This window comes from Pungitius pungitius, chromosome 11 (genome assembly GCF_949316345.1).
Source record: "Pungitius pungitius chromosome 11, fPunPun2.1, whole genome shotgun sequence".
Taxonomy (NCBI): domain Eukaryota; kingdom Metazoa; phylum Chordata; class Actinopteri; order Perciformes; family Gasterosteidae; genus Pungitius; species Pungitius pungitius.
Genome location: NC_084910.1, coordinates 12,058,019 through 12,082,592, shown reverse-complemented (window position 1 = coordinate 12,082,592; position 24,574 = coordinate 12,058,019). Strand labels below are relative to the sequence as shown.

The following is a 24,574-nucleotide window of genomic DNA, read 5'->3' as shown; positions in this document are numbered from 1 at the left end:
TGCTGGAATTGGTTGAACAAAAATAAAAATCGATGTGAAAAAAATTACTTCTCACTGTTCTCAGGTCAAATATTTATGCAATTAAAATGCGATTAATTTCGATTAATTAATTACAAAGCCTCTAATTAATTAGGTTAATATTTTGAATCGAGTCCCGGCCCTAATTTAAATATATGGATAATATTGATAAATGTGACATTTCATTAAAACATACTATTTATGCAAAGACGTGAATAGAAAAGCCAGGTAAAAAAAAGAGGCATTCATTCAACTTTAACATACATTTCAAATTAGCTTTAATGAGATCTTTGTAGTATCAATCTTAAACATTATAAAAAATATTTTTTTTACATTTGTTGTCTAAAACTCATCTGTAACCCAACCAACTGTATTTTAACTAACGGAGACTGATGTTTTACCACAAAGAGGTGAACTGCATCCTTGCCCGTAACACAGGAGTTGACATTGATTAATTACAATCAAAATCCACCAGTGTTCAGACAAGCAAATAACGCTTTTTTTCTAAATGTAAGAAAACCCCTCAAATTTCACACAAGTTGCATTTATTTTTTCACACAAAATCATTTATGACATTTATGATGCATTGTCCACACGTACACATGCAGCCTGTGCTCGCCGTCTCTTGGCTGCGCAGCCTGTCCTAAACTGACATGAGATCAACTCTGGTTTGAAACTATTTCAGGTGTTGCTCGGCAGTCAGGGGACGATGCATGTTGCCTTTCGAAGAGCAAGGTAGCCAGTGACAACGTCTGTGGGGAGGAGGCGAATGTAGGAGAACTCCTCAGAGGATGTGAAGCGTAGCTTTGTCTGAGGGTCAGTGTAGTTTGCCTGAGGAATGACGACAGAGAGGGTTCAGTGTGAGCTTTATCCGACACTTATTTATTTTACAATAAGGTGATAACTCACCGGGAGTCCAGAGATGTCAGAGTATTTCTTAGTTGGCTTCAACGAGGGAGGGGCTTCAATGCTGTAGTCTGTGAACACAGCAACGTCTGTTTAAGCATTTGTAAAATAACGTCACTGAGATTGTAAAATGTACTTCGGTTTTATAAAATATAAACCCAGCCTATTGCTTTTAGATTTTTAAAAAGTGTACGGCCTGTATTGGGTAGCAATGAGAAAAATAATAACTCACAGTTGGGATCATTGAGCTGCCAGGGTAATGTCCGCTCCAAAGCCAGGATCTGTTTGAGGTTCTTCCAGGTCCGGTTCTTTTTACCTGCCGCTGCGCCACCGATCCCAGAATGCTGCAGAGAATAAGAGAGGAAAAAAGGGATGAGGAAATTGAGGGAACAGCCAAAGAAGCGGATTGACTTAAAAACCCAACCGCAAGCAGCCACTCACCATAAATGCGGGGTCTTTGAAGGGGGGAGGCTTTGCTGTGGACTCTGCGATGGCAGTGGGGCCGCAGTCCACTGTTGCCACCGGCTTCACCTCAGGCACCGACTCCACCACTGCTGTAATCTGATGAAACACAAGGACAACATCACACACACAGCCACCACGCCTCACTTTAAGATCCTTGGTTTACAGGCCTTGTGAATGTTAGTAAAGTCTGCAGGTGGCTTAACGTGGTGTAGCATGAACCGTAGAGATGTCATTTAAAGGAAGTGTACACACAGGGAGCTGTTATGAGACGGACACTTGTGGAACATTTGAACATGTGTAAATGTTAGCTGGACCTACAGCTGCACGGTGTATACGTGATCGTTCACTTTCGGCTGCCTTTAGATCCAAATCACTGTAAATGAATTCCCCAATAACGTTATTCAGATTAATATCCACCAATTAAGCTGCATTAGAGTTCGATGAACGTTGGCCCCGTGTAACCAACACCACACCAGTCCTTTACCTGTGCCTGTGCGGTCGGCGCAGCGGTCAGTTGGCACTTCTTCTTCTTGCTGCCGCAGCTTCCGGTCACCTGCGGAGCGGCAGAGACCGCCGGACCGTTGGGCCGTTTCTTCCCCCGGACAGCGCCGCAGCCGGCTGCAGGCGGCGGGGCCCGGGCGGTCAGGGGAACCGGAGATGCCATTTGATGTGAGCGAACGGTTTGTAATGTAAGGAAGTGAAATGCGGGACGCTCTGTCGATGCTCAGCGTTAGCCGCTCAACATCGGCATTGTAAACATCGCCTCAACCGGATATGGAATGATCTCACGTCCGGTTAATCTTAATTTTAAAAAAGAGCAAAATATAAATAATTTACTATTTTATTAATTGAAAATGTGTCCCTTCTAACATGGAACAAATACGTTTTAGCGTATGAAGTTCAAACAAAAGTTATTTTAAAATTATAAAATGAGAAACGAACTGTGAGATAGTAAGTTGAACAGTTGTGATATAAAGAGCATAATGGGTGAAGTCAGGAAAGGTGAACTGTAACATTTTTTCTTTTGTAAAAAGTCTTTAAATTTGTGATCTACAAAGACAATACTCTAGTATCTAGTACTAGTATTTGTAAATAGTGTCAGTTGGGAACAACAGTTTAAAAAATACACACCAGGACAACATGAAAGGAAATGACCACAAAGACAAATTGATGAAACAGTACCTCTACTTTGTAAGAGTGAAGAATATTAGAAATCCTTTTGGCAATGGACAGTCACTGGGCAGTGTTAAGCCTGAGCAGAGAATACAAAGAGAAGAGAACAGTCTGCTCTTGCTAAAGGGTCAAAGCCTTTTGATAAACTCAGTTTTCAGTGACCTGACTTATTTAGCTGATAATCCCTAGATGCAAGCACAAAGTGTAATCCGACCGAACCCTGATGACCCTGCATGAAGGTTTATCACAAGCGCACAGCTGACAAACCACATAATCACATCAAAGATTAGTTCACATCTGCACACCTTTATTGTCTTAACCATTTTCACAAAAAAGACACATAATGCAGTTATTCTTTAGACTTTTATTTCTTTGAATATATTTGATCAAATGTAAAATCGAACATTTGAAGTAAAGATTAAACAGTTTCTGACTAGCAAACCTCAACACCATCAAAATAAGGGAACATTATTGATACTTACGACATACTGAACGTATTACACACTGCATCTTGGCTGAGATTTATTGAACAAACAGACCGATTTACAAAATCATTTCTTTAAAAGTCTTTTACTCCCATAATTTCCTGTTTTTTTTAGCTGGTGCGAAAGAAAGTATCATAGGTGACGCTATATTCAGTATTTCTTTCAAATCAATGATTATTAAATTAAACTTCACTTCAAAGGTCTGTACATCAGAATCATTGTTTATCCTCAACGGTCTGCAAGGTCATACCAACATTTTAATGGAAGACTTTGGCTATTTACAAATCACTGAGGTGCTGTACTGATAGAGGACAGTTTCTCTCAGACATGCTGTACATTACTTCTGTGTATTAGTTAGAACAACCCCCACCCCACATAACAAAGTGCAATTCCATAGATCCCCCAAGGTGGTGTTTATACACCATATTCAACATTATTTAGAAAGGCTTTTACAAACTGTAAGTGGCCCAGCTCCAGCATATTTATGAGCAATCAATGTTGAGGGTGTGCAGGGCCTTTTAGAAGAATTTCACCATTTTGGCAAATGTGCTTATTTGCTTTCTTGCTGAAGTCACCTAAAATTCAGCAAGAATACAAAGTGTATTTCTAACAATGTGAAATTGATCCTTTACCCATAAACTCTAGATTTAAAAGATTTATCTGTTAGGATGTCGTTTGAGGTCTGTAATTTAAAAAAAATAATTAAAAATGCATGCCAGGTTATTGAAGAAGAAAATGACAAAGACAAACTGATGAAACAGTTCCTCTAAATTGTAACAGTGAAGAATATAAGAGATCATTTTGGTGAAGAACAGTCACTGGGCAGTGTCAAGCCTGAGCAGTCAAACACAAACAGAAGAGAACAGTCTGGTTACTGGGTTTACAATAAAACCTAATGGCTCTTCTTATGAATTGCAGTTTACTACATTTTACGGTGTGAAAGTTGAATACCAAAAGGCCAATGTTAAATGTTTCCATAGAACTGTAGCACATTCATAAACATTAGATCAATACCTCCACTGACCGAAACTATAGCAGGACCATCTAATACTGTTGAGTTAATGGAATGATTTAAGAAGGAGGCGCTGTGGCACAAACAGTACAGAGGCAACAAAAGGGTTAGAATATCTATGCACACACACACACGCACACACACACACACACTATAGACACACACACACACTATACACTCTCTAGAATACAATTTACTATACATGATCAACTCACACTGGCTCCACAACTCTCTCTCTTTCAATCAGTCATCAAAAATAAAGTTGAGATAGTTTGGCCGATGTGTGTTTACATTCCCTGCTCTGGTATATAATGTTTTCTCTCAATGTTAAACCTGTGGGACGGACGAAAAACAGTCAGTTTACTATTTTCTCAATGTCTAACAGCCGAGAAAAAAGGCCCACAAACCCTCACTCGAGCTGGATGCTTGATCAAAGTGCTGCTGCTCAGGACACACACACACTGACTGTGGACAAACACAATCTGTCCCAGACCAACACACACAAGTACACGCGCACACACACACACACTTACAGATGCACACTGTTCCTGAGTATGAACTGTAGGATATTCAGGTATGGATTTAAGAAAACCATGCCATCATTGCAGAAAATAGGTTTTAATGGTCAAACTCTTATCAACATGTGATGCTGTGAACTAGGTGTGTCTGTATGTATGTATGCTTAAGGCCATAGTTTCTGTAAAAAAAAAGCAATTCGGTAGGATGACAGAAACGGGAGATATCATTTTTCCCTCAATGGGTAAATGTCGTGCCATATTGTGTGTAATGTAAAGGGAGACTATTTTTAACAGACTCCTCTGAGCTCAATGTTTGGATTTCATGTCCTGCACCTTCCTTAATGTTCGCTCACCAGGGTTGATTTGAGGTGCAAGAGGTAGTTGTTTTTCAGTGAACGGCGCATTTAAATTAATTCAAAGCAAATCTATAAAGTAGCTGAACACCAGGATGGACAATTTGTCAACTCAAGGGTCAGAGATCTCCCTGAGGAACTGGTTGAGACCAAAACAACGCAGCAAGTAGGGTGAACCGGACTAATATTCAATATACATCAGACGGACTGAAAGATGACGTTAAATGAAAGCTGATCTGTGTGGCTGAATGTATAACTGCTCAATTGTTTAGTACATTTGCCAAATCAAATTTAGATGGTATAATATGTCAGTGTTGTGTCTGGTTAGTGTGTACAGATTTGAAGTGCTGCAAATTATCAGGGTTAAAAATAGATATTAACAAGTGACACAGGCTGTCTTTGGAAGGAATTATGAGACTTCTGAACTATGAAGGTACAGAGCGTGAGAGAGAAATGAATCCATGTGCAACTGCCGTCTCCCACACTTTGCAAAGCAATGCTATCAAATGATTGATTGAGGACTAAATCAGTAACTTACATTCAGGCCTTTTCAGTCTTGATATTTGCAGGTTGTATTGAAAACTAAGCTAACAGCTACAGCCACATACACACAACCTAATTATGTGCTCCACCTGATAGCCACAAACAAACCAACACACACACACACACACTCACACATAGAGAAAAGGGGCTGAAGATACCTGCAGCGCACACATCTGCAATACCATGGAAATGAATAGACTAGAATAAAATAAAACTTCATCAGAAACACAAGGCAGCAGAGAGCACAGCCGTGGTGGTTGAGCTTTGTCATTGAGACACGGTCTCTCTTGATGTTGATGGGTTTGCTGACTTTAGAACTAATCACTGAAACAAACTGGTGGATAATCAAAATGTGGACACCCACCTTTGTGCACACTGACATCGGTCTGTGTTTGTGATAAGAGGAATGGTCGCCTGCCACGTGACAAATGAGAATTGTCTCACGATGCGAGTCAAAAGTCCCCTGGGTGTCTGACTTCCATTCATGCTCCACATTCACGCTGCATTCAGTTTTGCTTCAAGCAATGATTGCACTGATCTCGTGTTTTGATACCACTTTTGAAGGTGCTCTACTGTACTTCATTGTCGGTATCGGACTTGTGTGAAAGAAAAGTAAACATGTAAATACTGTTCAAACTCAGCCTATATTACAGTAGTCTGGAAAGAGAGGGAATAAACACAAAGCAAACCACGGGTAATCAGTAAGTTCTCTCAACAGTCTATTCTTTTATTCAAGGACCTTCCACTCCCTACAGTGGAGTGGCCCTCTATGCTGATTTTAACCTCCTGAGTGATGAAGGACGGTTTGGGCAGAGTCAGAGGAGGCTCCTCCTCCGCTCGTTCAGTCTGGTCCCGCTCTGGAGCGGACCAGCGTCTCTTGCGGACGGCGGGTCTGTCCGGATCACCGCACTGTAGTTTGGTGATAGCAGGCATGTCCGTTTTCACCGATCCCTGTCTCACTTCTACAGTCCCAGAGACGGCTAGTATTGGTCCAGCTCCGTAGATCCTCTCTCCTGGTCCCAGAACTAGTCCCAATCCCGGTGGTGGCTCTAGTCCGGGTCCTGGTACAGTAAGCTGCTCCCTCTCCAGCCTGTCTGCGCTGGAAGCCTTCATGAGGAGCCCACTCTTTCTGCCTGCACCATTTGGACCACTGCTGATTTTGACGGTAGCATCCACAGTGTGACAGGAGTCAGAGAAGTGACCGGTCTTCAGCTTGGTCTCCAAAAACTGGCTGTCCGTCACTGAAGTGGTCCTCATGCCGCGGAGGGTCAGCGACACGCACACGTCGCCGACACACAGCTTGGCACAGGACAGCTCAAACAGCTGGGTGGTCCTGTCTGGGCAGCAGGATGACCAGCCCTGGCCAAATACAAAGAAGGGATACTCCACCAGCACCTCCACACACACCTGGAGAGGAGCACATGCACTGTTAGCTTTTAGCTGGATATTTGTGGGGGGGATTTATAAAAAGAAACACATCTGTATGCAAATTGGTGTAGGATTATGCATCTTAGAAAAGGTCTAAGGACTCCAGAGTGTCACCATTTCAGTCACACATGAAACAAAAAATTGGACTAAACATGTTCACGTTTAGCAGGATTTAGGGAAACTGATTTAGCTTTTTTTCCATTATTGGCACAGCAAATATAACCATAGCTTATCGCAGATATCAGCATTGACCAATACGTAAATCAAGAGTCTTTTATAAAACGTCTTTAAAAACCAAATCAAACCAGTCAGTATAAAAAAATGTTAGATTTGATTATGAATTCCTGTTTAAGCGTTTTCTTCATTTACTCCAAAATGTCAACAATGTTATCAGCCCTAAGAATCAACTCGACCTCTACAGCCCTTCACAGACTACAGCTGCTCAGGCTGATACGGACTCAAATAGCCAGATTATTTATAGCAATTGCTTATGAATTTTGTGAAAATGATGACCAATTTGTTGCAGCATTTAAGAGGTTTGCGGAAGTGCTCAGTTCCTGTCATATTGTTCACATTGATGCACCGTTGCCTCGTTCTTTTTCTATTCATCTATTTTTTTATATTTTATAAAACATTGCCTGCTTAGGTTATCTGTTAAAGTAATGGCTTTTTGCTTTTCGAAAGCCAACGTTTTCACAATGAAATGCTATATTTTGGCATCTGGAACACAAGAGGGATCAGTGTTGGTCCTGCTGGGAAACAACCTCCAGGTTGGAACATAATGATTTGAAAATAATGAGGATGGAAAAGGATTGTTCTCAATCTCTCAGTTGTGCATTGAAGATAAATGACATGGATTTTTATTTTGCAGGTGAGGGCTTAATTGATGACCCTAGTGAGCACAAATGGAGATCAATTGGGCTCATCACAAGTGGATCCCTGCTATTGCATTTATATAGAATACAGAATTCGGTTGACTCTTTTATTTGTGTATTTCTATCTGCGCAGTTCCTTTTTTATACTATCACCTCAGATTCAGAAGCTGTAGTGCACAAGAATGAGGAATCACTTACCTGGGCTTTGAGCTCCCCCACAGAAAACTGTATGACCACAGCATTGGGACTCTGTCCACTATCGATGCGCTCAACAGTGCTGGAATCAATCTTCAGCTCGCTGCTAATCTCGGCACTCTGAATGAAGTCCTCCGTCTTCAAGTCCTCCACGCGCTTCAGCTCTCCGTCGGCCAGCTGGATGATGGAGCCTCGCATGAAGAACGGGGGAAGCGAAACAGGGGACGAGGAGATGGAGTGGGAGGCTTGGACGGAAGCCGGGGTGGGACTGGGGACCGGAGCGGGAGTCGGCGAGGGAGCTGCCACCGCCGCCGGGGCCGGGTTTGAGGCCTGGACAGGCACCGCTGGTGCCTGGGCGACAGCGGGGGGCGGCTGATTTCCATCCAGCCCGAGCGCCTCGCACTTGGACAGGGCGGTCGCCAGATAGGCATGTGGCATGGCGGTGGATATTTGAGGGCTAGTCGTGGCGTTCGTGGCGCTCGGGGCGCTGACGGCGCGACTGACCTCAAATTCTCTGCCGTTATTAGTGCCACTGACTGGAATGAGGAGGGACTGGCCACTGGGGATGACCAGGTGCTGAGGCAGGGCCGCGTGGTAGCTGACGGCGTGCTGATTGGTACTGGTGATGTAGCCAATGATGGGTGGCTGTGTGGAGGAGTAGAGACTGCTTGGCAGCTCCTCGTGGGGTAGAGAGGTCTGGATGACAGTGTGAGGAGCAACAGACTTAACCACATCGGAGGAAGAGAGCGACGTGAAGGAGGACGATCTGGACACCGGTTTCCCCAAACAGATGCCTCCTTTCTCAGTCTGGACAAAGGAGAACTTATTTGGGGCAGTTTCACGCTCGGCTCCGTGGTTGGGCTGGGCCAACAGCACCAAGGAGGTCTGGAGTCCTGAGGGGTTCTGGCCGTAGTCCGCAGGCAGGAGGATATGTCTGGCCTCATAGCTCTGGACCTGCTGATGGCTCAATTGATGATGGAGAGATTTAGTATGTTTGACCACCTCTGATTCCCCATTCAGCACCCCCTTAGCATGCCCCTCTGGTTTCTTACCAATCGAACCATCCGCGTACTGCACCAGAAGCTGGGAGGGGGCGATGGTGAGCGTTTGAGGGAGGACGGCCGCGTGGGGGTGGAGCTGGAGGTGGGCCGCGGGCGAAGCGATGGCGTTCCCGCTTACAGCCAGAGGCGTCCTGTTGTCCAGGTGAATGTACTGGCCCGTGACGTGGGGAGAGCCAGCAAGCGACACGGGAGTCAGCTCTGTGGGAGATAGGCCTATTTGGAACTGCTGCTCCCCTTTGGCGCTGGGGGAGACGAGGGCGGTGGTGTAGCCGTCCAGCTGGGGGCGCTGCGCTACGGCAGAGCTGTTGGGTGCGGAGCCAGCGTTGGCGGCGATGATGTGTGAGGAGATGTAGCCGGCGTAGGGCCCGGAGCTGATGAACTGAACGTTGGGTCCCAGCTGAGCAAACTGTATGGTCCCGGCCTGCTGGTGGAGGGCCGCGGGGTAAACTGCGGGCGGCGAGGCCAGGGGCATCGCAGACAGAGGGGTGGCCGAGTAGGATATGGAAGTGGAGGGTGTGGAACAGGAGGTGGAGGAGGCGGTGGGACATCTCGGGCTCTCCGCGTCCCTGAATCTGCAGCGCTCACTGGCGACACTTGCGAGCCACGCCAGGTTCTCCGTGTGTGGACTATCGGCAACCAAGGCAGCTGGAGGTGTTGCCGTGGCCACGACCACTGGCCTCTGCTCCAGAGCCAGGATCTCACGCTTCTTCGGCGGCAGACATCCATTACTTCGCTCCTGGTTGGATTTCATTGTGTCCAATGTGGGGTTAATATACCCAGTTGGTGATCTTTAGTTGTTCTAGGTGTTTCTTTGTTTCACCTCCTCCGCTCCACTGGTTAAGTGCAATGTTGTGCCTCACGGTGTGGCCCCTGGTGTTCACTGGTAGACGGCTCCAGGTCTCAGACCGGAGAAGCTGGAGTCCTTCCAGCTCACAAAATGAGCTCCGTAGACTTCATGAGGAATCATCTCTGACCGGTCCACCTCCCCCACAATGCCGGCAGGAATCTGATGGATGGAGAAAAGCCCAAACTGTCAGGTAACAGAAAATGAAATTGAGTCCAAGTCTTATGATGTTTAGATTGTTTTGCTATTTAAATAAACTTAAATTTATATTTAAAACATGGAAAAAAAGTCTTATTGCACTTCAAAACTGGCTCAGTAAGCAAGATTGGATTCATGATTCATCCATTTTCACAAAAAGATTCCTGGCAGGTTGCAAATACAGGACTCAAAAGAAAAGTAACTCTTAAGAAATGCTTCCCTCATAGAAATGTCTCTACTTCCACGTTTGTTGAGGTGTCATTTTTTGTTTTGCCACAAGGTGGAACCTTTTCAAATGACTGCATGTGATTTGTGTTAGTCTGATGCACTTGAACACAACAAGTGCTATTCTGTAAAAAACTCTCCATGCTAAACTTCTAAAGATGCCCCTCGAGGGTCTACGTGGAACAATCTGTCAAAACTCAACCGGCCGAGAGTTCCCTGAACCGCAGTGTTTGTGTGTCTGGGGTATGTGTGTGCTCACACACACTCATGTGTGTGAGCATTGCTGCAGGCTCTCGGGTGAGAAAGCAGAGCAGAGTGGACAGTGTTTTTGTCTTTGTTTTAACAATGCCATGTCTTGTGTTGAGCCAGTTAGGGCTCGTGTAAATGCAACATCCACCTCCAGACGGGAACTCTGGGTCAGTGGGCTGATCAGCAAAACGAAGCGGAAAACCATGTGCCTTGAAATCTGTTCGTGGAACATTCAGCGGGAAGCGTGATTGGGTACTTCAAAAATATTCTAATAATGGCATTCCGCTTTACCCTGTTTGAGGGTTGATTCAAAGTTCAAGGAAATACAAAGTGGAGAGCAAACAATGAATCAATGTTTCACTGCAACGCGGGCCCAAAATACCGCCTGTGGATTGATATGCAGGCATGCTCACGTAGCTTAAAACGCCCACACAAGACAACACAAACCATGTGTTAATTCAACATCAGGAGCATGGAGCATGTTGCTTGCCTTTCAGAGGGGTTGTTTTTACATCGTTCCTTCCTGCGGGCTTGACTCTGAGTTGGTCATTAGCCAGAGGCACCACAGACACGAGCTCCCACGTCCATCCGTTCATTAATTGTTCCACCCCTTCACTCCATTCAGAGGGTGCCGGGCTATTTGACGGTGCCAAATTGTAGTTTCATATTTCAGAGCAGGTTCACTACACCAGGCAGCCACAGACATGTTACATAAAGACAGAGGGTGGGAGAAGAAAAAAAAAACCCTAAGAAGGCGACCTTGGTTGGTTTCTAGTTTTACGCAGCTACCTCTGGCGCTGGCTTTGACAAGGTCACTGCATCCAAAAGTAACAAAACCCTCTGTTCAATTCAGCTCACCATGTAGCCCGGTGGATCCACCAGATGTGACAAAGGGGGAGAGCAGCGGAGCTGGAGAGACTCCGAAAGAGGAGGAGCGAGGCGGAGGAGAGGGAGAAAGGCAATCTAAGATGACAGAAAAGGGACTGAGAGGGTTGGGGGGGGGGGGGAGATTAGGAACGATAAAGAGGGAGAGAGAACGGGGTATGGGGAGAAGACAGAGTGCTGCTTCTCCTGACCCACATTGAGCTGTGCCCGCAGCATCAGAGCGCCATAGCCCCCGCCACGCTGAGAGATTCCTGATCAGCAACGCGGCCGCTGCTACAGCCCGAGCTACACTGTGCAGCATTGCTCCGTGGCAACAACCCCACCTCGGCAACACTGTAATGACATCACATCTGAAGCCCAAGTACCTCCTGTGATCATAGCAGCGTTGGAGGACAAAGCCAGCGTTATCTCATTTACAAACGGCGCACAAAACACACCATTGATGTCAACAGGATGCTCTTTAGGTCCTTTTCTCATATGACCTGTACACAGCACTCTCTGCACATAGTGTGACACACACACACACAGTGTGGCGGCCAACAGCCCGTTTTTTTAAGCATCTATTATTAGAATACTGACACCAACAAACATAAGGCCGGTGTGATACCAATGGAGAACCTTTTAAGCTTTTAAGACGCAACTGTCAAACCCGAGCCACAAAAGCACAGGAGCGTTGAGGCAGTCCCCTGGCTCAGGACGGTCCCCCCCCCCCCCCCCCCCCCCTGTGGAGGGATGACAACAGAGAGCGAGAGGGCACAGGACCGTCGCCGGTGCGTTCATCACACGGACTCAGACGGAGTGGTTGAGCCAGCCACAGCATGTTATCCTCTTTCATACTCCCACATTTTAAAAAAAGCAGAGGAATAGGCGTACACAGTGTTGTTTGTCTGCTGTCACTGGGCGGTCAGCAGGAGAGCGGATGACATGTTTTCATTCAGCCTCCTCCTCCTCTGTTGTCTCCAGGTGAGATCTCCTCTTTTTTTATACGCAGCAGTCGGCGGCTCCTGCGGTCCCCCACCTTGACTCCTTCCACCGAATCTTCTCTTCTCACGCTCTCTCGCTATTTACCCATCGCGTTGATCCACACGGTTTCAAAGTAACAACATTACTCTGCAGCAGGATGACGCCAGGGGGTTGGGGGGGGGGGGGGGGGGGGGGGCAAAAGAAAGGCAGCCAAATAATTTTGTGGCAAAAGGTGCTGAAGATTCATACACAAAGCTATCACATTGGTAGTGGGGTGGTAAACCTGTTGTCAATACTGCCATAAATGAATGTTTCACTGGTAGACCAGTAATAGATACAAAGTGAATACGCTGTGTAGCAGATGTCTATATATAGAAAACAAAAACATCATTATTAATCTGAGCGCAGGCTTTAAACCGAGGGGGAGGTACTGAGGAAAAAACCATAGGTATGTGCATGTATGCGTGTTTCGCTGCAAACGGATAGGACCTCCCCTCAACACGCTTGCATGCAAACACATAGCAGATCAATACAGTGTGCTGCTTTTTGTAATTCCCAAAAGAGCCATTTTTCTGCCCTCCTTGGACAACAGTGGGGGCATGTGCCTTTAAGAGGCGGACCGACCGTGTGGCAGACTCACGCAGACAGAAAGAACAGGCAGTGGTTCAGGCTGTTTGTCTCCACAATGACTCCAGAGTTCTGCATCACTGCCCGACGCACACGCACGCACGCACACACACACACACACCGATCGCACAGTATACAAACGCCCCCCCACGGCCACAACCAAACAGGGTCAATGCTGTTAGATCCCGCAGCCGTGACTCTGGAGAAACGCCGTGAGTGTAGCCTCTGGGGGCTTCACAATGATGACAGTCAGAGCGCATGAGTGTAGTAGTACGGCAGGAAGAAAAAAAATACTACTGTGCAACAAATCGAGAGGAAAAGACAACCTCCCCCCTCCCCCTCCTCTAGTTAGAGTACTAAGAATAGCTCACCAGTTTCTCCACAGCCACTGCTTGCAGAGCATGTCCAAGGATTCCTCCTGAGTGTGTGTGTGTGTGTGTGTTGGAGACGTGTTTCCTAGGAGTCCTCTTCCTGGATCTCTCCTTTGTGCGTCTCTCTCTCTCTCTCTCTCTCTTTCTCCCCCCTCTCCCGGAGCCTGGGCTGCTCCGGCTATGCCCTCCTCTCCGCACTCTCTCTCTCTCTCTCCGGGTCCGCAGGCTGCGCTGCGCCCTCGGCGGGCCGCCGGTGGGGGAAGTTCCCTTCCGCTGGCGAGGCTTACACAGAGTCCCGCGTGGAAGGCTGCTCCGACGTGTGTTATGCAAGGCCACCAGAAAAGCCAGCTCCCTCTCTGGCCGGGGTGCTTCTCTCGCTGTTTCTGCCTCTCTCCTTTTCCCTATCTCCCTCCCTCCTCTCTCTCTCTCTCTCAGTACTCCACTGACGGCTCCTCCCCCCCCCGGCCAGCCTCATCAGCCGCATCAGGTATTCATTCAAAAAAAACACACTCCACTTGGCTCAGTGCCCAGTCTACGCTCACACAGAGAGGGCAGGAGGGGGAGGGAGCAACAGACGGAGGGAGAGAGCGATAGAGAGAGAGCGAGAAGTGGAGATTGAGAAATGGAACATACTGCACGTATGTGGATAGCTGTGGGATATTCACACTGGCATGGAGAGGCAGGGACACAACACATATGCACGCACACAAGCCTGCAGGAGGATCAAAGCGCTTGGTGTGTGTCATGATGTGCTGCTTCCTTCCTGTGAGCTGCTCCACAATTAAGAGTCTCGAACCTCCATTCCACTGCAAAGTGACTCAGGCTAACCTGCCGCCCCCTCCCCGGGTCTCTGCCCCCTCATCTCTTCCCCTAGAGATATTTCCCCCCGAACCCCGGGTGCAGGCAGGCAGTGCTGATAACCCCCCCCCCCCCCCCCCCACAACCACTTGGCACCGGGGCCCCTCGCCTCACCAAGGCCTTCTGCTTATCCTGTAAAGAGCACAGCACAAACAAGCCGAGCTGCAGTGGCGTCACCCCCCCCCCCCCTCGCCCCCCCTAGCCCGGCCAGCTATCTGCTCTTCAGCAGGTGGGACGAGCAGGGTGCCTCCTTCACCTAGGCACCAGACCGGGGGGACAAAAAATGCAACAAGTCACACAAAGCTGCCGCTACTACAACAACAATTCCAGTGAATGGTATTGTGCCAAAACGGCTCTTTACTGGGCGTTCTGTGCATCGCTGAAGGGGGGGTATGTGCGCTATGTGACTAAATAGCATGTCGAAATTACAACAATTACAAACAATAAAGTCTTCAAAATCATCAAAGTATTGTTTGAAGAATTTCTGTATCACTACTGCAACCGTGTCTCTCTGTCATACACACACATACACACACACACACACACACACACACACACACACATTTAACCACTTCAGTGATAAGACGTGTTTCCTCAGCTGTCTAATGTAAAACAAAACAAGATGCTGCATATTCTTTTCCTCGCCAAGGGACTACCCTCATCTTCCAACTGTGACTGAAGGAAGCTGCGGGGTCACTGGAAACATGAGGACCGCCACGATCCCAGAGACTGCTCGCCTTGAATTATCTTAGTAATTAAGTTAGCTGATATAAACTCTGTGCGAAGTCACAAATTGAGCTGGATTTGAATGGAGCAAAACTGTTCACTCAATGACTGGATATGAAAGTTTGGAAGTGACAGTTTCTCAATGACTGTAGTGTGTGTGTGTGTGTCCTTCACCTTACACTGACCCTCAGCTCATGACCTTACCTCAGGGAATAACATTGATCATCTCCTGATTATGCCTTGCCTGTTAGATGGAGACTGGTAGTTTTTGGTCCAGCTGTATTTGTTGAAAAAGCTCATAGTGACTGTTCTCCCAAACAATGAACGGAAGTGTTGATCCACATGAACCTGAGCCCCCTCAAACCTCTGCAGTCCACAGTAAGTACAATGTTGTACGCCCACGTTATAAAAAAACTATTATAGTTTTTAGGAATACAATATGTTCCTGACAATGCTCAGTGGTAACATCCCCATTACTACAATACCTCACAGTTTGCTTGCTCGTATCTAAATGCATGCATCGGTACTGTAGTGTTACGCCATCAGTCAAAAAAACGTGAAATGGTCAAGTGGTGAGATTTATTGCAAACTCTCTCGGCTGCATTCTTATGTGTAAGTGGAATGTCTCCAACGCAGATCAGGCAAATTTAATCTTTGTGGACAGTTGTTCAGATACTACTGAATATTGATGTTTATCATTGTGGTGCCACCGGACAGAGGTTCTGTTGGCCTGTAGTTCCTCTGTTCCTCTCAGCACACACAGTGAAGTGGTCCACTCTTCTGTATGGTGCTCACTTAATGCGAGCTAAATGCGATCTATGTCCTCTTACAAACACAAAGTACTGAAATCTGATGATCCTGGAGAGCTGTAGTACTATAGAATCAGCAAATCAACATTCAGTGTCATGCATAGTCACACCTGGCTCCATAAACTTCTTCTGTGCTCTCTGACACTCTTTAGCAGAAACCTTCAAACAATATGAAAAGCATCTCACACAGTTCTGACTTGAACTAAATCTGTGAATTGAATAGTCGCATTACCTTTGAAACAGTGTTCAGTGTCCGTCAAACTATTATCCAAGCCCCATTACCCACACTGTGTTCTGCATTTTCCCCACCAGCTCCCCGGGCCGAGTCCTCCTCTCAGCCGACATGTCCAGACATGAAACGCTGGTCCTCCTGTGCACAAAGCAAGGGGGACGGATGTAGGATGTGGGGCGTGTGTTTGCATCCACGTATGATGCAGACACAGACATATTGCAAACTAAGCCTTTTACAAGCACTTCACCAGGAACATGTGTTCAAGCCAATGGGCAGAAACTGCCACACACACACAGACACACACACACACACACACACACACACACACATGCAGTGTGCGCTGAGGATTTGGAGGAAATACTCACTGCCCAAACTGACGGCCATGTTGCTTGAATTAAATCATCAGCACGACAACATGACCTCTGGCAATAATTACCTGATAGCCATGTGATTTCTCTCACTTTAGCTTACAAACTCATAATGACATTTGGGAACGTTGTATTAACCCTTTCGGGTTGTTTTCATTTCTCATTCTGGCTTATTTCTCCATCTGAATATTTGATTAATGTTTCTTCTTAACATAGTGTTAATTGACTTGGAGTTAGTCTTAAGCACTACACTGGTGTGAAGTTTAGTAACTTTTGAGTGGACCACTGGACCAAACCATATTTCCATTTTAGGGGGGGGATAAAGAAACATTTGGCTTATTGAGGGCCTTTCCTGTGTTGAAGCCACAGCTAATACCACTATCCCAGTCACACCATCTATAAGTATACCTTAGAAAGAATTGATACCCAAAGCAGCCAATGGGGAAAATATCATGCATTAGCAATAAAGAAAATGGAAAAGCGGTGAGTGGGTGGTTGGATCAAGAGGGCATCTGGTATCAGACCGGGAGGCGAATAACCTTGGCTCGGTTCTGTCTGTGAGAGCAGACCTGCCTCTGCTGTGGCGCGCTCCCGTTTGGAGGGAACAACATGCACACTCCACACTATGTGGGGAGAATGTGAAAGCCCTTGCTGCCATGGCAACAGGGCAGCTCCACGGTCTCCAGTCCCCATTAACAGAGATGGGTGGCAACGTGGCTGTAGCTCAATAGTGGTGTAGCATGACACGCTGAAAGAGCCTATTGAAAGCCAGTGAATTCAGCCGTTAATGAAAAGATTGAAGGGACAGTGAAATCCTGCAGGCAGGTGATACTGACCTCACCGCTCTGTTTGGGTGCACGCTAGAGGTAAAACGTACTCGACTCCATCGTTTTTGATCAGTGAACTTTGGGTGTAAAATTAAAAGAGACTGTATAGAGTAATTGTTGAGTGCGACCTGTGAGTCTGAATGACCTTGAACAGAGTCCTTGATTAAACAATGTCTAGACATTGACTGATGGATATGCAAGAGGTCAAAACTCTGAAAACGTCCTGGGTATTTTTCTAATCAGAAGGTAGCTGGTGTCCTATTTATTTTAAGGTTACGATGCGGCCATGTCTTGTTGTCCATTGTTGAACTGTCTGCTGTCACGCACCAACCGCCAAGTCAAATGTCTGACATATCATGGTAATACATGTTTCCTGATTCCTGAAAATGATTATGTACACAGAAAGATAAAAATGGGCTTGTAATGGTTAGTATCATATTGTTGCATCATATTGATGCATGTGTGAAAAACAAATTAAGCATAACAAAAGTGATTTCTTCCTGAGTGAAAATGACACTTTTCATTCAGCTGAAAATAGCAAGCCAGTGCTTACGCACATCCCCAGAACATAGTTTAGGCAACTAAAGGATTGGGTGGGTGTGAGTTGTGGAGGAGGAACTCGGTAGAGTTTGTTTAAATATACAAACCATATCAATCAGTAAAAATACCCAATGGGGCGACAAAAAAACACAATGAGCACTTGTCAGGAAGCCACAGCTTAGCTGGTGTTTAGTTTTCGAGATCAGCAACAAGTACTGCTGGGTGGTTTCGTGGGAAAAAGACTGAGAAAACTCCTTTCATAACTATATCAATATTCATTTCAATTTTACAGCATGTACGTCATTATAGAGTACAAGTTACACATAACCAGCATGGGTCCATGCCTGATTTCAATTCTCAGTATAGGAACCAAAAAGGGATTTAAATGACCTCAGTGAACTCAATGACCTCTGTGAAAGCCTCCAGCGCGCAGGTCAAATACCTGGTTCATACAGCAGAGGGCAGTATATGGTGTTTATCTGATGAAACTATAAAATAAAATACTTAAGATGGAGCAACTTTCTAGATGATGGGGGGCTGGGACAATATTTGGACCAATTTCTTTCCCTCACATTCCCTTCAAAAATATAAATGCATCAGATATTGTGTGTACCTTGAAAGCAAAAATGTTATCACGAGGTAAGTACAAGCTCAACGTCTCTGCAGTAACTGATGTAGGCTCCATGGTTGTCTGATAACTCAAGCATTTCTTTGCATCCTATGCAGATATCTAGTGTATTCAAAAACAAGAAAACCTAGAAATGGTTAGTTTCACCATTTTTTTAGTCAATTCAATTAGTATGAATGCTGTAGGACTCCCCACAACACAAATATACACACTCACAGTCTCTCTTTTTACTTCTACATCACTCAGCCTGAATTTGAACTCACCTTACAATACCAGGAAATTGACCTCCAGCGCAAGACCATGGTATTTTGGTTAAAAGAAAGTTTGTTTGTATCTAAAGCTTATTCATTCACTTTTCAAGAAATTATTACATTTATAAACTACAGGCATTTTAAACCATACCGTTTAAATTGGTTTAGTCCATAATGTCTAAAAAACCATGTGACCCTGATCTATTGACTTTAAAGTGTCCTATGTTCTACCTCATTATATCAATGGATCAATGATTTTCACAATATTCATCACATTTTCCATTACAAGTTATGGAAAACATAGAACAGTGAAAAAACACCAGACTTCTCACTTCCCTTCCAATAACTAAATGAGTACTTCCCACAGCAAAAAGGAAAAATACTCAACATTACCCACTAACCCTGTATAGGTTATAATAAATAGTGTGGACTATTTTGAATCAAAAGTATCAATTAACATTGTTAATTCAATGGCATTTAGTCCATGAGCATAACACATTACTTGTTTTTGTAGCAGGCGGTGGTTTCCTCCCCAGGCAACAGGTCTCCTCTTCATCAACAGCCCTTTCCACTCAGGCAGAACCCGGCCAGAACCCGGCCTGACTCCACTTGAGAGAAATACCATCAGGCACAGACACGCTGGGAGGAAACGCTGTGCAGCCCTCCGTTCACAGCACCTTTACACCACTTCAATAAAACATGCAGCCTGCTGTGTGTGTATTTTGTGTCAGCTGCCAGGACATGTATGTTAATGAATACTGACTTTAAGAACAGAAATTGTATGAAATCACATTCCAGTTGAGCTGACACGTGGCTGCCAGAGAAAGATGGGAGCTCTGTAGATGACTCCCTCGTTAAAAGAGACACAAGTCAGGATGGACACGACACTCACACACACAATGACGTCAAATCACTACATTTGTCAAACATGGCTTCAAACAACAGACAACAAAAATGTCAGAATATGACAGAGAATGTGGAATTAAACTCAAACAAATAACAAATAAAGCTGTTTGATGAATGGACGATTCATTTTAACAGTCAATGGGAATCAATTCCTAGCACTGTTATTTTTAGTGCCACAGGATGATCTGACTGTGATTTAAATAAACTATTTGTGTTTTAATAAAAACTAATTACTGTAACTCATAAGGGTTGTGAGTTTTTTTGCAACACTAAGCAGTTTTACACAACGGCCTCTCATATTTGTTAATAACTGGTCCCTTGGGCTTTTCTAACATCCAGCTTCCACATCACATCGACACAATTATAGATTATGAACATGCCTCAACTCCAAAAAGACTTACTCCTCAGCGTGCAGTGCAATAGTGGTGCTGGGTAGTGTTTGGTCACATGGTTCCTCTTTGAAAGCCTTTGCAACATGAGTTATATTATTCCATTGCCTACAGTAATAGCATGGTGCATGACAGCATGAGTGTGTCTGCGTGTGTGTATGTTTGTGTGGGAGAGGGGTATGGGGGGGGGGGGGGGGGTTCACTCTGTGGCTGTCAGCTGTGGCTGTCAGCTGAAGCTGCCACTTAGAGGACCTAACTCACTAACTCAATCACCACCCTAACGCCAACAGTTGGAGCTTCAACAGTCCTGTCCGAGTAAAGGTGACATGGCAGAGAAGGGAAATGTCTTCAGTCTGTCCCTCAGTGTTTGGTACAATGATTTTCTGGGCAACCAGTTGACACCTTATTTACTTATATTCTCTACTCAGGATGTCCCAACGACAGCTATTTTGAGATTGTTTAAAATATTGTGAGCAGGAAACGGTGGGCGGATTCGACGTGATGCATCAACCCAGAGTGATGTCTGTAAGACCATCAAACATTCACCAGGTGGAGCCAAACTCCTCTAGCAGGAAAGAAAGGGATGACCGTGGTCTTTATGCAACATTTTTTTACAATTTCACACTTGAAAAACACACATCACCCTTTGTTAAATAAATCATGAGTGGAGTTTATTCAAAAGCTCTTACTGAAGAAGTAAGTTTTGTTCAAAAGCTCAAACCCACTGTGGAATACTAATGGAGAGCCTGATGGGTGGTAAATGAACATCCATCATATTACATCATTGCATCCTAAACAGTTGGTGCCAAGTTTCCGGATAAGCTTCAATGCACATTTACATTTATGATACAATAGCTTGGAGGAAACTGAAAAAAATGTATTTACCTTTTTGTTTTAATGTTTGGTGGCAGAGGCCAGTTATTGACATTTGGTGTCACTCATCGAACTGTTCAATGACCATTCATGCCCACCATGTCCGATTCCGCACATGTTTTTCCACTTTTTATGTTATGTGCATTTCTTGCTACTAAGGTGTTAACGTGCAAAGAGAAACTATAGCTCGAATGTGAACTGATGAATGCACCAATCACGAGGCAAATTTAATCACACGATAAAGAGTCAATACAACCTTATTTTGTATCAAAACATTGTACGAATTATCAAACAGCCAGAAGACAGACACCTCAAACATGCAAGGAAATAGAGGGAATTTCATTTAATCGTTTTAAATGCAAAAAATAAGTTAATCACACAAAATGTGTCAGTTTAACTCTTTAGTCACACATGCTGTTTGATCATGAGGCGTCACTTCAGCACTGAAGACGGTCAACAACTCAAAAGTAAAAAGTCTGAGGATACAATTCTGTAGACAATATTTTAATACAAAGACATACTGAAGGTATAATTAGCAACTTCAATACAGATTAATACGGCGCACTATCCATGAGTTTAGTGTTTAAAAAGAGGCAAATGTTGTGTTAATGAAATGGTGCCATACATCATCTTTGTTCCTGTCTTCAAACGAGGCATCAATTTGGCACAGAAACGGTTTCTGAAAGTAGCATGTAGAAAAACATGCAGAAATACAGTACGTGTCCAAAACAAACCAACACAAGTTGTAGGGAACTGAAATTGTTCATACTGATTTGCATCAAAATGTCTGCAACCGTCTTAGCAATCTTCTCAGTTCTTGAGACACCTTAGAAATGCTCATGTCGGAGTTCCACAGGCAGCGCTTCCTCAGTATTTTCGTTGTAGCCCTCATCTGGGTTCTTCTGCGTCATCTGATCCTGGAGCGCTTGACAACAATTGTACCAGCTACCATATCATACACAGTCCTGTTGTGCTGGAAGAACAGAAGAGTGATGAAGGCCGGGAAAAAGAAGGCAATTGAAAAGTTCTTGTTCAAGGCTCGGACAGTTGATCTGTGGAGGGAGACCAGAGACGGGTTACAATGCAGACAGGAGAGAGATTGATACTGGCTCACGTTGAAAGATAACATTGGAAATGAACTACTCACGCTGACAGAGAGACATTAGTTGCTGGCACGACAAGCACCCTGTTCGGTTGAACCAGAACCGATGAGTCACATCTAACAACTCTGAGTCCAACGAGAAACTTCCCTGGAGTGGCTCCTCCTGCTCCCCAAATGCACACAATCTGAAGGGAGAAGGGTGTAGGGGAGATGTCACTCAATGGCAAGGGGGCCTTCCCTCAATTGTACAAAGAAACAGATGAGTTAAGGTTTAGACCACTGTTGGGTCTCAACCTTACCCGTATTGATAACTGGACGACGTTTAAAATGGGGGCTCACCTCATAAAAACACACTAACATCCGATACACGAGTGCAACAAGCATCATTTTCTGTAGCTCCTCCATTGACGTGTCCTCGTCTATTTCCTCCACTATGAAATGCATGGCAAATTTGGAAACATCCCTGAAAGGCAACGTGAAATATTTGCTTGATATCAAGAGAGTTAATATAATAGGCTTCAGGTTTTTTCTGTTTAAAATGGGTGAAAAAAGGTTTCAGGTCTGATCATTCTTTTCACCACCACGCTAAAGAAATGAAAGAAACTCACTTGATTCCACTCAGGTGCATAATAGTGATGATTATGGTTGCTTTGATGAAAAAAAGTATGAAGAAATCCACAATCTCTGCCAGGAGTCTTTGTAGAGGTGAAGGAATTATATATTCTCGGCCTGGGGAAAAGCAGCAAAAAAGGTTAATCTCTTAAATGTGCATTTCACGCACGCTTTATCAGGAGAAATAATGGGGTGGAATCGAATGGCTGGTTTTGGTATCATTATTCTCGCATAGTTTGGTAGGATTTATGGTACAAAGGAGTTAACCTGGAGCACACAATAACAAACGCTGGCCTCAATGCAGTCCACCTATAGAAGCTAATACCTTGTTTTAACTATGGGACTGTGGGCTCTCTGCGGCTTTGGTGTCTGTCCCGCGTGGGTTGGTTGTCTGCAATATTTTTTTTTTTTTTTTTTTACCTGGTCTCGGTGCGTCTCCATTCTGCTGCTGAGCGACACCTGCAGCCCCGCCTGCGGCTTCACCCGGCCGGGAGGGGCCCGCGCCTCGGTGGGTCGACCGCGGAAGACCGAAGGCACCGTCGTGCCAGTGCTGGAAGTTAATGTCGCGCGTCGCCCCACCGTCTGCCTGTAGATAATACGGGTAGGACATGGCCGACGCGGTCATCCAGCTGTGCCAGTTGACATGTCCAGTGTAGTACTGCCACATCCACCCCTGCAGCCTCTCGCAGTACTCCGTTGTTGTGCAGCTTTCGGCGGCGTCTTTTGGGCCTTCGGCATTGTTCTGGTTGCCTATTCGTTGGGTGACTCCGTCGACGAGTGGCTTGACTGTGCTGTGAAGAGGTTTATTCTTTTCGTTATATTTTCCCATGTTTGTGTTATCTTCGTCCGCCATGTTTGATGATGGCGTCGCGTCACGTACGACGTCATCACGGTCATTCCATTTTCGTCTGCAGGAAAACTGTGGAGTGAACATGAAGATGATTTTGTTCACTCTAGTTTTTTTCAAACGTTTTTGAAAATATATATCCATTTCAAATTCCAAATAGTTAACTCCCCACATATTTGGTGATCACGTCAAAGGTGACCACCCCCGAATAGTATATAATGGTACTGTCCAGTCAGTGCCTGCTATTACAAAAGAGAACCGCAAGGAGGACGTTGTTCTACAAAACAGAAGCAGCAGTGAGATTATAGTAGTTTGCGGTCATAAAATTCACACAATTTCAAGAGAAAGTAATTCGGGAAAACGTTTTAGTCCTGTGAAAACAATTGAAATACATTGCTGCAGACATTTGCTGGTTGCAGCTTAGCATGTCATCAAGCACTTTGAGAACAAAGTTATTTCTGGCAATTTATTTTATGAACAGATTTAGTGTCATCTAGTTAAGGCATAGCCACTGGGCCATTCAAACAAATAACTATGGGGCACCGTTTGAAAAATGTTGAACGTTCTAAAATCCTGTGAAGTTTTCGTACATTTAGCATTATCATACGAATAAAAAAAGCAGGACAATATTCACATGTCACTTTTTCAAACATATTTCAAAACGTTCAACATTTTACAAACGGCATTCCATAAATAACTTCATCTGAGATTGTGTTTAAGGGGTAAAATAATGTCAAGGTCTGCCTTCTAAAGCCTTAACCACACTACTCCAAAAAGGTATTCACAGATCAAGATTGAGTTTTGAAGAAGTTAGTCAGTTATGTGCATTTGAAAACAGCCAGTTTTTGTAGTTCAGAGTAAAAAAAATTAAAAGTGTTCACATCCAAACGCACTAGAATGATGCTTGTGTACACATAGAACAGCATCCAAGTACAGCACTCAAGATCACATTGTTGCAGGCACACAACCGGTGGATCATAATATTTCACTAAGTCTTGAGAATTTGTAACTCAACCTACTACCCCAAAGAACCCCAATTAACAATTTATGTGACCTAGCCTGCTTTGTATTGAAATAAAGCCTCCGTTAAGCCCTCTACCCATGTCCAAAAGCTTTAGAGATTAGAAAGGAACATGCGATTTTTAAAGACATTGAGGATTTAACAGAGCATGTGATTATATCATGAAGACAAAAAGTTCCCCCAGTCAATTA

At 44.8% G+C, this 24,574-nt stretch overlaps 3 protein-coding genes across 5 annotated transcripts; all 3 read right to left on the bottom strand.

Annotated features, from left to right (window-relative positions):
- Positions 1-266: 266 nt before the first annotated feature.
- ino80c (INO80 complex subunit C) lies at positions 267-2,168 on the bottom strand. The gene is made up of 5 exons (XM_037453984.2): positions 1,874-2,168; positions 1,366-1,485; positions 1,157-1,268; positions 928-995; positions 267-849 (listed from the first exon to the last, which is right to left on the bottom strand). The coding sequence occupies exons 1-5, from the start codon at positions 2,051-2,053 to the stop codon at positions 718-720; spliced, it is 612 nt and encodes a 203-aa protein (XP_037309881.2). The 5' UTR covers positions 2,054-2,168; the 3' UTR covers positions 267-717.
- Positions 2,169-3,747: 1,579 nt separating this feature from the next.
- On the bottom strand, positions 3,748-16,113 carry LOC119197547 (ataxin-1-like). 3 transcript variants are annotated; one of them, XM_037453952.2, is made up of 3 exons: positions 16,020-16,113; positions 7,975-10,038; positions 3,748-6,880 (listed from the first exon to the last, which is right to left on the bottom strand). In XM_037453952.2, the coding sequence occupies exons 2-3, from the start codon at positions 9,781-9,783 to the stop codon at positions 6,185-6,187; spliced, it is 2,505 nt and encodes an 834-aa protein (XP_037309849.2). In that variant the 5' UTR covers positions 9,784-10,038; positions 16,020-16,113; the 3' UTR covers positions 3,748-6,184. The 3 variants fall into 3 exon arrangements, with proteins under 3 accessions (XP_037309849.2, XP_037309848.2, XP_037309850.2); XM_037453951.2 differs by lacking the exon at positions 16,020-16,113 and adding an exon at positions 13,395-13,832; XM_037453953.2 differs by lacking the exon at positions 16,020-16,113 and adding an exon at positions 12,307-12,538.
- A 4,514-nt stretch (positions 16,114-20,627) lies between these two features.
- Positions 20,628-24,502, bottom strand: LOC119198059 (protein FAM8A1-like). Its single transcript, XM_037454894.2, has 5 exons — positions 22,936-24,502; positions 22,512-22,632; positions 22,243-22,366; positions 21,949-22,088; positions 20,628-21,853 (listed from the first exon to the last, which is right to left on the bottom strand). The coding sequence occupies exons 1-5, from the start codon at positions 23,534-23,536 to the stop codon at positions 21,709-21,711; spliced, it is 1,131 nt and encodes a 376-aa protein (XP_037310791.2). The 5' UTR covers positions 23,537-24,502; the 3' UTR covers positions 20,628-21,708.
- Between the last annotated feature and the right edge of the window lie 72 nt (positions 24,503-24,574).